Below are 15,180 nucleotides of genomic sequence, written 5' to 3' on the forward strand. Positions count from 1 at the left end.
AATTAAAATTGTATCTGCATAGTAGACCTAGTTAAGTCCTATACCCACTTAATAAATAAGTGTTGATTTGTGTATTTATCTTGATACTTAAGTTTTTATTGTGCCTACAGAAGATCTAGACATTAAATCCTCTCTCTAGCTACACTGAATACATATTTATGATGATCATGTTTCGTTACAGCTACTACTTACTTCTTGGGATAAGCCATCTATGCTAAACATTGGATGTGAGGCTCCAATACTGTATATATTCTACTTACTATCACACACACGTAGGTCTAAACTTTCCCATCGTTATGCTATAGCTATAGCTGTGCTAGAACTGCTGCTGCTTTTCTGTCAACTCCTATTACTACATTCTGTATATTAATTCCTACCAACTGCTAGGTATGTTCCATGCAATATCCAAATTCTCATGACAGTCCCTCAAGTCGGTATTAATTCCCTATAATCTTAGAGAGATTAAGTGACTTGTTCATGTTACAAAGGCAGTGAGGATACAAACTCAAGTTTATCTCACTTCATTGTCTCCCCATAAAAACAAAAATATAAAATTGTATCTTTTTTATGACTAATTTTTTAAAAAATCACAAACTGGAGAAGCCAGAGTTTATAGTTATTGCAAATTAACTTCATAACTCTTAGAAGGGAATAAAATAATTTTATTTTTTTTCCCTTATTGCTATGACTCATGTAATTGTTTACCAGATTTTGGAAACATGTACTTTATTATGCTCAGCGTGAGTGAATGTTACTTTCCCTGTATGTTCTCTCCATTCTAGTTCTGAAAACGTGAACTATGATATGATAGCTGTTGGGAAGTGACACATGGGTTTTGTCTTTGAAGAACATACAGATATCTGCTGAAGAGATGGCAAAGAAGGGCTTCTAACCATGTGCAAAGGCCCATATTTGAGAACAGATCAGGGTGACCAGAAAAGATTGTAGCAAAAGCATTTGGTAGAAAATGTCAAAAATATGCACTAAGCTAATTCACTTTGGGGTTGAACACTGCTAATATTTTCTCGCTCTCTAATTGTTCTGTCCCATCACCCCATAAGTATATTCAGAGTCTCTTATACCTTAAAAAGCAATATTGATGAGAAACTCCAAATTATTTTTGGTTTTATGTTCAATTGAATTGAAAATACCAGACACCTTTTCCCTAAGGCACAACACTCTGATGTAGGAACTATTAAGTTGCAGAGAAAAAATATTCACCTCTCTTATAGGGTTTTTCATTTTCAGCAATTGCTTATGACGTGCTAATCACCTTTGGAAAACCATTTCTTATTCATTTTTGTGTTGCCTCAATGTCTTACATTCAAGATATTTGTATAAAATGTAAGTTACCGTGCTTTAATTTCATACGGTCTGAAATGATCTCAAACTTTTGGTATAAAATTTTACATTTCTTATCCACAGGTTGGCTTGGAAATGCATGTTCTAAAATTTCCTAACACTTTCAGGCCTTCAAACCTGCCTTGAAACATATGACTGTAGGCAGTGTAACTGTCCTATGAGACCTCTGCAATGTCTAACAGATATGAGCTACCTTCATAGGTGTAACGTACTCAGCAAGTATTAGATAAGGTCTGAAAATGAAAGCAGCCAGGGAGCCAGATGTAGGGACTATGAAAATGTTGGAGTTGTAAGAAGGCTTTGATATAATTTAATCCAATCTCTCATTTTCCAGGATAGGAAACACAGGCCCTATGTGATGAGGTTACCCAATTAACTAAAGGTTTTGTAGGCACTGAAACTCAGGAATTCCAACTTCAGGCTGATGTATACATGTCATGAGCGTATTCTGTAAATGATCCTAAAATATTATGAGTACTAAATGTTCAGTAACAATCAATTAAATCCAATAATTATTACAACTGTTTTTGAATGAAATATATGTACCACAGTTTGAGTTTTCAGGTACTGTCACATATTAAGTTTTATACTATTTGAAACATGTATTTTAAAAATTTGAAGTAAAAGTAGCACTTCATTACTAAAAAAAATTACTGGAAAACATGATGAAAAACCTGATTATTTGTTGACACCTTAAAAACAGTCTACCTGTATTCCGGTAGCACAGTTAGCTATTTTATGCATTTGGTTTCTTGCATAGTTTCCAAATGTTTTAAAAGACAGCAATACTTTACATGGAGTCAGCTGGAGTTTTAAAAAGTATTTTAAGAATACCACAATCTTCTTTTGCCTTCTTGCATTCCCAAGAGCCCTGATTAGCTAATATTTATCTTTGATTAGACTTACCAAAATTTAAAGTGACTGTTAGATTGAATTTAATTAATTCATCAAAACCATAGAAGACTTTCTTTCGCTCCCTCCAGCACTTTATTTCTCTTTAGTCATGGGGGTAACTGTTACCATAGACCAGAACATCTGTGAAACTGGAGAGTGGGGGTTATAATGATCAGTTGTGGCTTTGTCTCAATCACGTGGCTCTTCCATGCCAAAAGAGGCTTTTTGTCTACTGTGAGAATGTTCTGAAGTGCTGGACCCTGTATCTATCTCCAAATGGTCACACTTAGTTCAGAAACACTGAAAATGTCATGCCCACAAAGAGGTTACTCTTCTGCCTGCTGCTAGACAGGAGTAAAAGCAGACATTTTTTCTTTATTCTCTAATAACATTCAGCATCTGCTCCTTGCTAAATCCTATATGAACCCTGGACATCTCCATTGACACAGGTACTCTTGTAGGTATTAATAGCTAGTCTGGACTTAGCCACCATTCCTGTTGTTAGGTAATTTTTTAACACGGTGTAATGTTCATGGAAGGAAAGCTGAGGAAGTAAGCCTTAAGCCATCTGATGCTGCTTTTTAATAATATCTTGCCTTTTATGGTGCTTTGTATTTTTCAAAGTGCTTTCATTTTTCGTGTGTGTGTGTGTGTATCATTTAGTTGCAAAAACTGGGCAAGTGGTATGGGAGGCAGAATTCTAAGATGGCCTCCAAGATTTCTGCTTGCTGCTGTATATGCTCTGAAAACTCCCTTCACGTTGAGTGTGGGCAGGACCTGTGAACAGGATGATAGTCACCCCTGTGATTACAATTAAGACATCGATCTTAGCAGACTTGAGAGAGAGGGATTCTCCTGCTGGCCTTGAAAAAGCAATAGTTATGCTGTGAAAGAGCCATGTGGTGAGGGCGGCCCTAGGAGCCCAGTGATCCCCAGTGGACAGTTAACTAGAAACCAGGAATCCCAATCTACAACTGCAAGGAAATAAGAGCCAACAACCTGAAAGAGCTTGGAAGTGATTCTTCCTGAGTGTATCCAGATGAGAAAATCATCTGACTGACACCTTGATGTTACCTTCTGAGACCCTGAGAAAGGACTCTGCCCAGACCTCTGAGCTACACAATATGTGCAATAATAAATGGATGTTGTTTTAAGCCATTAAGTTTGTGATAATTAGCTATGCAACAATAGAAAACTAATAAAAACAAAGGCAGATAATATTATAACCATTTCACCAATAAAAAGACTGATTCAGAAAGATGAACTGATTTGCTTAATTTTATTCTGAAAATTGGTGATAGGCCTGAAATTAGTACCTTAGATTCTCATTTATACTCCAGCATTTTTCCCCACAGTACTCCACATTACTGCTCCATACTAATGAGTGTTGGTATTGGTAGATTTTCTTTACCCCTATCCATACACAAAATGAATAATTGAAAGCACGATATACTGTCATCCTCTATACAACTCATCTCAGAGAGAAGCAATTATTTTATTCTCACATCAGTTCATAAGTATAATAAAAACATCAATCAAATTATATTAAGTGTTAAGTTGATAATATTTTAAAAGAATCTTGAACCAAATGTTAATCTTCGTCACTACAGAAACAATACTGTGAATAGTCAAGATCAGGAAATGTGATAGGTAATTCTACCCACTTTTTATATTGTTTCTTTGCTGAATTATTTTTGAAAACCACTACAAAATTTTTTATTTTGAGACAAGGAAAATCTAAGGCTTTGTGCACCATCATTGTTCCCCAAGACTGCAAAACAAAAGAGAGAATGAGAGGAAAAATTAAATGCACATTCAATTAGAATCCCTTTTGGTCAAAGTAAGAATAAACCCAAGTAAGAATAAATTCAAAACTCACTTGAGCACAAGTTTTGCAGATAATCTCACCATTTGTTTGATAGTCTGCGAACTTCTTTTGCAGTGCTTTATTTTCTCTCACAACGTAGAGTTCCCTAAAATTATCAAGGAATAAGAAATATTCCTGAGAATTAGCAAAGAACCAATACACAGCCCTTGGGTGTATGTTGTTGAACTTGATGCTCATCCACATGCATGTATTATCCCACACCTCCTTCTTCTCTGCCCCCTCCCCCCGGCCCTGAAGATCTTCAGGCAGATGTCCCTTTCATGGGCACTCCTCAAAGGGCATGTTGCGTTTTGTGACTTCTTTCAAGTTTGTTGATTACTTTAACTGGATTTAAGTTGTTCAAAACTTTAAGAAGAAATATGAGCATACACAAATTGATGTGCCTTGGATCAAAATGGTTTTGGGTCTTATACTTCTCCCTCCCTGCCTCAGTGCAGTATATTTGAAAAATAGACATTTTAAATAGAGATATATTTGGGGGCTGAAAGAGGGGAAGTTCTGAAAAAGAATAAATTTAATTTGTACTATTTTGGAAGAACACTTTAGTATAACCTGCTTCAGCTCTTATAAAGAAACTTAAAATGGAGTCTTCCTGGACGTACTTGAATTCTGGTGTCATATTGACATGGTGCATCTTCTCAATTACGTGGATATGGTCTCCAGAGCAGGCGAACACACTACAATTTTTGCAGACGAAATTTATTAATGATGGGTTTTCCTTGTAATGCTTTGCAGTAGTTCTCTTGATTTTCATTTTATTTTCCATTATACTTTGTATCTGTAATTCCAAAATCTGCATCGAGAAAAGAATATTCAATGTTTTTTTTTTCATAGTTTCACTTAAGTAAATCTCCTTGAGTTCAGAGACGTTAGATAGTTAGGAAAACATACTTTTGGCCCATGGTCTAGAAATAAAAATAATGAGGCAATGGGCCACAAAGAATTTAGTACATAAACCTTCCAATATTCATGGAAATGTGGAACCTTCAAATAACAGCTCATTCTATATTAGGAAAGTTCTATTGTGAGAAAGTCCTTAGCAATAGTCAACAAGACAATGCCCCCTCTAATTACCCCCCTGCTACTTTTAATTCTGTCTCATAAAATAAATCTAAACTTCCATATGAATTTCTTTAAAGATCTAAACACTGTTATTATAGTATTCATAGTCTTCTCTTTTCTATGCTAAGCCCCTGTTTATTTCATTTTTCCTCATATGTTATAATTTCCAGACCTTTTGTTATTTTAACAAATCTCCTCAATGAAATCTCTTCACGTTTATGGCAGAAACTACGAGTTTCCCATCCAGTATGCATTCTTCCTAAGAACAGAACTACAATTTTATTCTGGGTAGACATATGACAGCTAAATGATTATATATTTCTAAGCCAGTGGTCAATGAAACTTAAGAAGATGTTAAGTGGTATTTCCAGAAAGGTTCCTTATGTATCAGATAGCTGGCATGTGTACTTTTTGCTTTTTCCATCTTCTTCATCTTTCCTGCCTAGAATGGGCATGTGACAGCTGAAATTCTAAAAGCTGTCATTGACCTTCTGAGTAGAAGCCAAATACTGAAAGGGCAGAAAGCAGAAAGCGAGAGAGAAGAGGCCTGGGGTCCTCATGACTTCATGGAACTATCATATGAATCTAGGTTGCCCACATTCTTTATGTGAGAGAATAGGCCTTTACTCCATGTATTCAGGCTTTGTGACTAGAGGCAAAACTTATTTCATAGCAGAAATAAACTAGTTCATGAAAGATACAAAACATGAACTATGGACTGGCCAGTTCTCACACCTATCCAACTTCACAGTAGAAAAACCTGGTTCTTGAATAATTTACTTCCAAACTGGAACTCTTGTAAATGACAGTTATGGTATATCGTGGATGAAACCATTGTTTTCCTTAAGACCTGGGGGATTTTTCAGTAAAAGAAAATCATCAGTGCTGACCAAAGCTGAATGGCCCACATCTTTGGCTCTTGCCTCTCTGTTTTAGGCCTTGATTCGGGGCAGCCATATTCAGCACTGAAAAGAGAACAAAACCTTGCAAGCAAAGTGACAAGCTATCGAATAGTTTAATCGGAGATGTACAAAGTCTAATTTCTTATGTAAATTATAACAATACAACAAATTGAAGTGTTCGTTCCCCTAACAGTGTAATTAGGTTGTTCTTGTAAGATATTTATGGTTTAGTGAACTGATTAAAAGATGATTTGTCCTAGGATCACATACTACATATGGACAATTAAGACATACCTATGAGTGTGACAGGAAAAATAAAAATAAAACCCAGGTCAGAGCATGAATATGTAATCAGGACACCAGAAACTAAAAGATAGGCTTTAAATGAGTTCATCCACCCGGAGTAATTTTAGGAGGGCATATCACTCAGCCAAAGGAGACCTGAAAAGGTAGTCCATTCTGGGTCCCCCAAAAGGGTTGTGTCTTATTCTAGAGATTATCTGGAAAAAATGAACTCACAAACCCCAGCGATTTTTCAAGAGTTTACCCAATACAACTAGTCTTGAAACATCAATTTTTGAAAACACCTATTTGATTTCACTCATTTAGAACATTAAACGTAAGGCAATAACTTTCCAGTGTCATTATTTGGCCACAAACGTTTGATTTGACACCACAAAATGTTTAGTTTGCCTTACATTTAAATGGGGTTTTAAAAAATAAGTTTGTGTAGAAACCTGGCCAGGAAACCTTGGAGTTGGTTATAGCAAAACACACACCAATTTGAAAGCATCCCTTTCATGAAACTCTATTTAGGGTACAGCCAATTCCAATGTTAAGAAACTAACATTCACACCCATATGCAAGGGTGTGAATTTTCTTCTAAATGGATTGTTTGCTATTATAGTACTTACAGTCTTTACTTCGATGGTATGGGGGATTTCCTGAATATTGTAGAAATACTTTCTTCCTTTACTGCATTCTTCTCATCACTCAAATAACTTTATGTTAGTAAATTGAGATTCAGCTAGATGGCATAATACGCATTTTCTTTCCATTCAGATTTATCCTTAGTGTCACCCCCTCTAAGAGGTCTTCCCAACTACCCAGTCTAGTGATTATTCTTCTAGTGACTTTTTCTTCATCGTCTTATTCTAATTCTCCAGCACTTATCTCTATGTGATATCTTTCTTGCTTCATTTCTGTTTATTGTTTCTTTTCCTCAAATCTCACTGTGTATACACTAGAATATAAGCTTCATGCAGCAGAGGTCTATCTGTTTTGTTTGCCATCATATTCTTTGTTTCTAGAACATTCCCTCTCACACAGGATGCATTTCATAAATATTTCTGGAATAATAATAATAATAATAATAATAATGTGCCTGTACCAACAGATTGGACCAAACAAAAATTACCAGATTGGGTTGAATAGGTGAGTTGCACTCGTCTTTTCAGATCAAGGGCAGCTTAAACTATATTATCAAAGTTTATGGTTGGTTCCATTGGAATTGCTCCCTTATCATTTCTGCCTGCTATGACTCTTGAGTCTTTGTATGTGAATCTGGACTAAGCACAGCTCATGAAACTGGAACATGCGTATACTTCAGCAGAATTTCTGTCTGGAGACAGACTCAGCCACAAAGATATCAATGGCAACCACATGCAGCCATTTTAAAGTGAAAACTAAATTCAGACAGCCAAAAACAATACCTTATGGGCATACTCCTGTGGATGCATATTTTGAACACGATTTATAGCTTTATACATCATTTTCTCTCGGAAATCATTAACTGTCTCACGTTCAACAACTCCTGAGCCGCTGTGGGCAACCAGGACGTAGGTGCTCTCATCCGCTCTGGCTCGACCACGGGCCTAAGAATAGAAATAAATCATGTAAATGAAGCTCTATCCCTTGCTGTGAACTCTCCCATTTTTGTCCTGGAATGATATCTGTTGCTCCATGTCCCAGGCTTCAAATGATCTCTTTATTCTCAGTAAAGTTAGTTAGTATCTATTCTTTATAAATCAGTCATTTGAAACTCAAAATGCATTTTAATGCATGTTCTTGAGTGATGATGGTCAGGCCCTCACACCAGCCCTCAAAAGCCTCAATAACACAATGCTATCCTGTCTAGCCTTTTTGCTCCCCAGGGCCCACCTCTCAAACCCTGGGAACCATCATCAGTGATTTGGACTATGGGAACCCCACGCTCCTGACCCTACCCCCACATAGTAGGAGTGATGAATGGGGAGAAGGGGCATCTCTGACCTTGATACCAGGGTTGTGGAGAGTGCAATTCTGTTATGGGCATCCTACACTGGATTTTCAGCACATTTTCCCATGAAAACATGCTCACCATGGTGATAAATTCCTATAGTTCTCTTTATAAAGTGATATTTAGGTACATTTTGAATAACAGAAAATTGTGTGGCCTGGCCCAGGAAATTAACTATCAACCATAATATCTTCATGAAAAATGCTTTTTGAGTAACAAACGATTAACAAATCAACTCTTGAAATACAATTACTTCCTAAGTTGGTGACAGTCTGGTTATCCTGGTCCTCCACGACTTGCCTTCCATTCAAGGATGTAATTTAAAATATTAAAAAAAAACCTCTTTAGTTAATTTTATAGGAAGAATAGTATATCTATTAATCAGCACAACTCCTGCGCATGTGCAACAAAAGGTAACAATTATATTATTAACATAGTGTAGGTAAGAGACAAAGTGAAATTGAATGAAAACTGCAACATTCACTATATTTTTCTTTTTTGTGTGTGTATGTCTGTCCACCACCCACCCACCACCATATCATTATGAAAAATTTCAAACAAACATAACAAAAGTTCAAAGAATAAAGGAGGAAAATGCAGAAATAGCAGGGCTCCCACCCTAAGGTTTGGCGTGTTACTTTGTCAGATATTTGTGGGATGCTGTTCTGTAGATTCCTGGTCCACCTGGGGACTCACAGACATCCCGGGAAAAAAGAGGCCTATTTTGACTCTTACAGATGGGGTCAGTGTCATGTTCCTAAAAAGTCTTTGGACACAGAAATAACAAGAGTTGTTTAAAAATACAACAGGTATTTGGTTGTCATATGAATTAAACAACAATTTTATAAAAGGCAGTAGTGTACAGCTCTTCAAGATTTCTCTGTTTTTTACTGATTTATAATTGACATATAATAGACATAACATATTAGTTTCAGGTGTGCAGCATGATAATTCAATATTTATATAATTGTGAAATGATTTCTCTGTTAGTAGGAAAACAGCTATATGTTAAGAACCATGGGTGGTATTTTACTGAAATAAAACAATTAAAATAAGGACACGAAATTTAAAAAAAAGCAACATATTCAAGTATTTGAATATACCTGGACCATGGCTATTTCATTAGTGACGAGACCATAACGAATAATGATATTACATTCTTTAATATCCAGACCTTCTTCTGCCACTGTGGTAGCAATAAGCAGATTTATTTTTCCTGTGCGAAATTTACTAATGACTTCTTTTTGTTCATTCTGCAAAAAACATTTTAATACGTTAAATTTTGTGATGCTAAACACATTAAAATCTTCTAATTAGGAGAAGAAATAACAAACTGCAACTGGTCAGTGTAAATCAAAGGATTAGATCATACACGGATTTGGTGCCATCTGTTTTTGTCATTGAACAAAGACATGATGGTGAGACACTTGATTTCCAATCTGGGATTATCACACAATAACAAAAATATTTCCATCCTCTAGTCTGGGGTGGAAAGATCATCATTTATGTCAAGGAAATAAATTGATGGGCAACTTGGGAGGAAGAAAGGAGAAGATGAGAAACGTGAATGGGTTTTGTTTTTCACTACATTAACTTCAGAATCTTTACTATTCAGAGAATAAGATGCACTGACACGTCTGAAAATTGTTGAGTTTTGAGTCACCGAGAAAATACACACTGCACACATTTGGTCACTTTAAGAATCATTCAAGCAAGAAATGTATGGAATATTCCTGGAAGGACATGTGAGAAACTGGAAACACTGGCTGCTTGCAGGGAGGAGAGCTAGAAGACTGGAGGACAGTGTGGGCTCTGTGCCTTATTAATTTTGAAAGAGATAAATATATTATCTGTCCAAAGGGATGATATAAGTACAAATAAAAAAGTTATTAAGAACATATTTAAAACAACTATATTTAAATGAAAAAAACCTCGAAATTCTGAAAGTTAATATGGGAAATTAAATATGTTCTCTGGCCGTTGCATCAGAGGAATGGGTGAGTACAAACGGAGTATAGTTTTATTTCCATAACCACTCTCATCAAAGCCGTTGGTCCAGTTGGCTTTTGATGTACATTCACACTGTCTTTTGTCCCCATACATTAAACAAAAATAAACACGTCAGATTGACAGTGTGTTCTCCCATCCACTTCCTTTCTTCTCAGAGCCAGTATCTGCCTTTATTTGACTCCTAACTGCTGGAGAATCCTACAGTAAGCCCCCTCTCCAGTGTCCTCTGATAATTTCTCCCTCTTGTGCTCATCTCCACTGATGAAAATTTACACGTCCTTGGATTTTAACGGAAGAAATGTGTGCCTTAATTCAAAGGACTAACTTTAATCACGAGAATTTCAGACACAGTGTCAGACCCTTAAATCATACCAACTACTTAGATGCCTAACTCCTCTCCCAGTCAGTCCAACTCAGATTATAAAGTGAGGATACAGGAAATAAGGAAGGGGTGTGTTCTATATTGTGGCATGCAGCCCCAAAGTCTGAAATGGATGAGGAACAAAAAGTATCTTGAAATTTGTACCCCACCTTTTTTCCAAAGAGGAACTGAGGCCACATACAGTCAAAGTCATAACACTAAAGCTAATATAATAGAAACTTAAAAACAGGAACACGAGTGAAAAAATATGTATATATTACTTGCAAGGATTAACACAGAGATTAAACTTCAGTTTTTCCTGTGAGCTTCCTAGAAGCTAGGACATAAAGGGAACACATTAAGTAAACTAGCTTTCATCACAAAGGAGGAAGCCAACTCCTTACCCATGAAACACCATGTAAAAACAGAGAACTGGCATCAATTTGAGAGGCAACTTTAACGAGAGTACATGTAGAGAGTATTTTGAGAGAGTGGACAATTTCGAGAACTATTTCCTTTCAGCAAATACTAAAACAGATTTAATTTGCTCCATTGAACCAAATGATGGTGACCATAACAGAACTGAAGCATCCCTGTGTCCAGTAAGACTCAGTTAGGGTTTCCAGGAGGGAATTACCGCCCATTCTCGGATTTTTTTTTCGGCTTTCCCATTCCCGAATCCCAGGATACAAACTGTTTTCTGTTCTCCACGATGAATCATTTCCACAAAGTGATAGCCAATATTACCAATCACCTGGGTTCAAGGAGCTAATTTTTCCAATTTCTCGACCAACTTTTCTCAGGATTCGGGTATGGGAAAGTAAAAAAAAATCCCAAGAATGGGCAGGAATTCCCGCCCGGAAACCCTATTCAGGATCAACATGACTTCAGAAGAACATTTTACTCTAACAAGCCACAATGTCTCACCCACGCTTGTAATGTCTGAAAGTGCCTTTCTTCTCTCCCAAGTGTTTTCTACTGTACACATTATAAGTAGTATAATGAAATAAAAACTAAACAAAGAATCCTAAAAAGGTAAAGAAAATCTCTCACAATCTCAAATCTCTAACATATAAAGTGTCTTCATTTTTCTGAATTCCCCTACAGATCTCATGCTATGCAAACATATATTACATAATTCTAATTGTAATGCACACATTTTTGTGGAAATTGGATTTTTTCATTTGATAATTATATTGCAACCATTTTTCCATTTTGTTACTAAGTTTAAATGTCAATCATTTTGCAAAGGAAACTCATTTTAGAAAGTTCCTTCAAGTATGTGGGGGGAAAAAATGACTGCTAGGACAATGCCTGGCCTATCAAGTACCACAGATTAGATTGCTATTAAACTCACATTTTGCTTCAAGGACAAATACTTCATTCTGTAAGATCATTTGTGGGGTGGTGAGAGAATTGATGAAAAAATGACTATATGATTTGTGAAGAGTAATAGCAGTATAAGAAAAAAACTCCCAAAAGATGTTTATACCTGAGTCATGGGCTTGAACTCACTGCTGTGTCCAGCTCCAATCAGATGGTGGGCTTTGACTCCTACTTCTGCAAATTTTTCATTGTCAGTAATCCACTGGCAAAGAGCATATGCACTCTGTCGTGTTTTCGTGAAAATTATTCCTCTTGCCGATTCCGCTGTTCTTGTATATTGTTCCATTATTGTGTTTCTTAATTTGATCAGCTTTTCATTTTCATGTTTTGGGTTTTCAGCCAGCTTTTTCAACATTTTCCTGTTATCTTTAAGACATAATTAGTTTAAATGAGTAAACTGTGAATAATTACAGTGGAAGATTTGATGTAATAATGCACTGAGATGTAGTTTCACTACAGTTAATCTTTCCTTATGCCAAATGATCAGGCTAGTTTAATAAATAAATTCATTGCAGTCATCTTGACAAAAAACACACACGACCAAATGATTGATTATGATCATACAATTCATGGCTACTCTGGTCACATCAATTAGAAATAGCCCCAGTATTAGTGAAGTTTATTCTTTTAAAATGAAAAATTATTTTAAAGGACCTTTTGGAGAACTCTTAAGAAGCAGGGGTTCATGCGAAAGAGGTAAATGCATGAGACTACACAATAAATGTCACACTGATTCTTACCAAAAAATAAAGTGATGAGAAATCTATCTGTCCCATCCAGTTTCATAGGTTTCTTTCCATCATCCTCATCTTTATCACCATTACCACCGTCATCACCACTGTCATCGCTATCATCATCTAGGATTGCAAACTTCTTTTCTTTTTCATCATTATAGAAAGTTTCAAGGTGATTATATGCATCAATCATTCGGATTGTGTCATTAATTTGTAGGGCCTCATTGTACTTCCTTAAATGTTCTGCACAAAGACGGTCTTTGCGATTTCCTTCTCTGGCAGCTATGGAAGAATACATTATATAGAGTGAAATAATGATTGAACACGCCTCCTTTATATTGTGCTGTGGACTTGGATATGTTTGTAATACTGATTCTACAATAGGCTTCACCTTGTTTTTAAAATGGGCAAGTTAAGACTCAAAATGTGCCATAGCTCTAAAAAGGGCCAAGTTCTCCAACTCCCTGACTTAGTTAGGGCTTGAGTTCTGCATCAGCAAGAACATATGCCCGATCCATGCTGAGTCAGAGGAATGGCATGAAACACATATTAGTTGAGTGTGTGTTTGGAGACAGAGATGTTAATACTTATTTTAATATTTTAAATATACAATAAGTGAAAGACTCTGGAGAGAAAGAGAAAATGGATTAATTGGTACCTCTTTCCTTAGGTAAAGAATTGGAACATGCTGATTCTTGTCTTACTTCGACTTTCCATTTGTTTTCACTTTGCTTGGGACTATGCGATATAGTCATCTGAAATCTTGGCATAGACATGGGATAGACTGTGTCAGGTCAAAAGCCAAATTACCTTTTTTTTCCATTTGAATGGCCCATTGTTCATAGGGTTGAGTTCCAAAATCATGCATTGGACTCATTAGGCAAAAAGTTTGAATCTTTGTCATTATTTCCAGAAGTTTGTCTTTAAATGGATCCTAAAAATAAGTTATACACTTATTCTTACATGTTTATATTGTTAAAGGAATAACATTATCCTTTTGAAAATAATTTTTATGTTATAATAAATTTGATTCAGAATCTTTGTCTAGGCAAAGTAATAAGTTAATCTCTCATTACCTCTTTGTATATTTATTTTTTATCATTTTTTCTTTTAAGAGTCTCTACACTTAAGACACAGCCACACAAACACCATGTACCACTTCTGGAATTTCCAATTTAAAAATTTTACAACAAAAATATTAATAAATGACATAAATCTTGAATGCTAAGAATAAATTTAAAAAATAGCAAAGTAATGTTACACTTATTTAGAAAGCCTACAATCTAATTTAAGAAACATTCCTTTTTGACAAACTGGTTTCAGCATTATACCAAAATAAAAAGCTAAGAGAATTTTGAAAAAGCCAGAGACAGAAGAATGCATAATACGCGATTTCATTCATATAAAGTTCAAAATCAGTCAAAACCTATCTTTTGTGTTAGAAGTCAGGATAATTTTTGTCCTTGGAGTATGGTGACTAGAGGGGCAAATATTTATTCTTGGGGTGTTGGCAATGTTTTGTGTCTTGATCTGGATTTGGGTTATACAGGTATTCAGTATATAAAAATTCAGTAATTGTATACTTATTAATTTTTACTTTTCCATGTGTGTTATACTTCAATAACAAGTATGCTAAAAGTTAATTTCAAGAGTAAGATGGCAGATTCTTTTTTTAAAATAGCCTAAATCATACCCAGTGACTTAATCCCAGCCCTCTCCCCTGTAAAATAAATAAATAAATAAATAAATAAATAAATAAATAAATAAATAAATAAAATATCCTTAAAAATTTGATTTATTTATGATTATAAGTAGAAACATGCATTTAAACTTATCAAGTAAAACTGAATAAGTAACAAAAATTGAAGAAAAATAAAGTATGTCAATTATGCTAGTTTAGCTGGAGTAGACAGTACCCTTCCAGAATTTAAAAAAACACAATCTCATGGAGGTTGGTCACTAACATTGGTTTAGTGCTTACTACATTTCAAACACAATATTATCTATATTTCATATTATTTAATCCTAACATACGTATAAGGTAGATTTTCAATGATTACATTTATTATCAGTACATACAGCTGAGGCTTATCATGCTTTATAAATTTTACAAAAGAAAGTATTGACATAATGTACTGGTCATAATGTTTAAACTATCAGTTGTTATTTATTATCTGAAAATATCCATCTCGAAAGTACTATTAAAGTATTTCATTTCTTTCTCACTGTGTCAGTGTTTTCCTAAGAAAGTAAATATACAAATTAGGTAGAATTTTCATTATCATTGACAACTGTAATCTGAT

At 35.2% G+C, this 15,180-nt stretch overlaps 1 protein-coding gene across 1 annotated transcript in view; it reads right to left on the reverse strand.

Moving 5' to 3' along the window:
* Nucleotides 1–3,516: 3,516 nt before the first annotated feature.
* Nucleotides 3,517–15,180, reverse strand: part of IFIH1 (interferon induced with helicase C domain 1) — a 51,457-nt gene continuing 39,793 nt past the window's right edge. The window contains exons 9-16 of the mRNA XM_019727302.2: nt 13,688–13,811; nt 12,884–13,159; nt 12,250–12,509; nt 9,490–9,639; nt 7,821–7,982; nt 4,747–4,937; nt 4,136–4,229; nt 3,517–4,027 (exon numbers count right to left, since the gene is read on the reverse strand). Of these exons, the coding sequence (XP_019582861.1) occupies nt 3,848–4,027; nt 4,136–4,229; nt 4,747–4,937; nt 7,821–7,982; nt 9,490–9,639; nt 12,250–12,509; nt 12,884–13,159; nt 13,688–13,811 (1,437 nt within the window). The 3' untranslated portion in view covers nt 3,517–3,847. The remainder of the gene's footprint in view (nt 4,028–4,135; nt 4,230–4,746; nt 4,938–7,820; nt 7,983–9,489; nt 9,640–12,249; nt 12,510–12,883; nt 13,160–13,687; nt 13,812–15,180) is intronic.

The sequence above is a fragment of the Rhinolophus sinicus genome, linkage group LG01 (assembly GCF_036562045.2).
Source record: "Rhinolophus sinicus isolate RSC01 linkage group LG01, ASM3656204v1, whole genome shotgun sequence".
Taxonomy (NCBI): domain Eukaryota; kingdom Metazoa; phylum Chordata; class Mammalia; order Chiroptera; family Rhinolophidae; genus Rhinolophus; species Rhinolophus sinicus.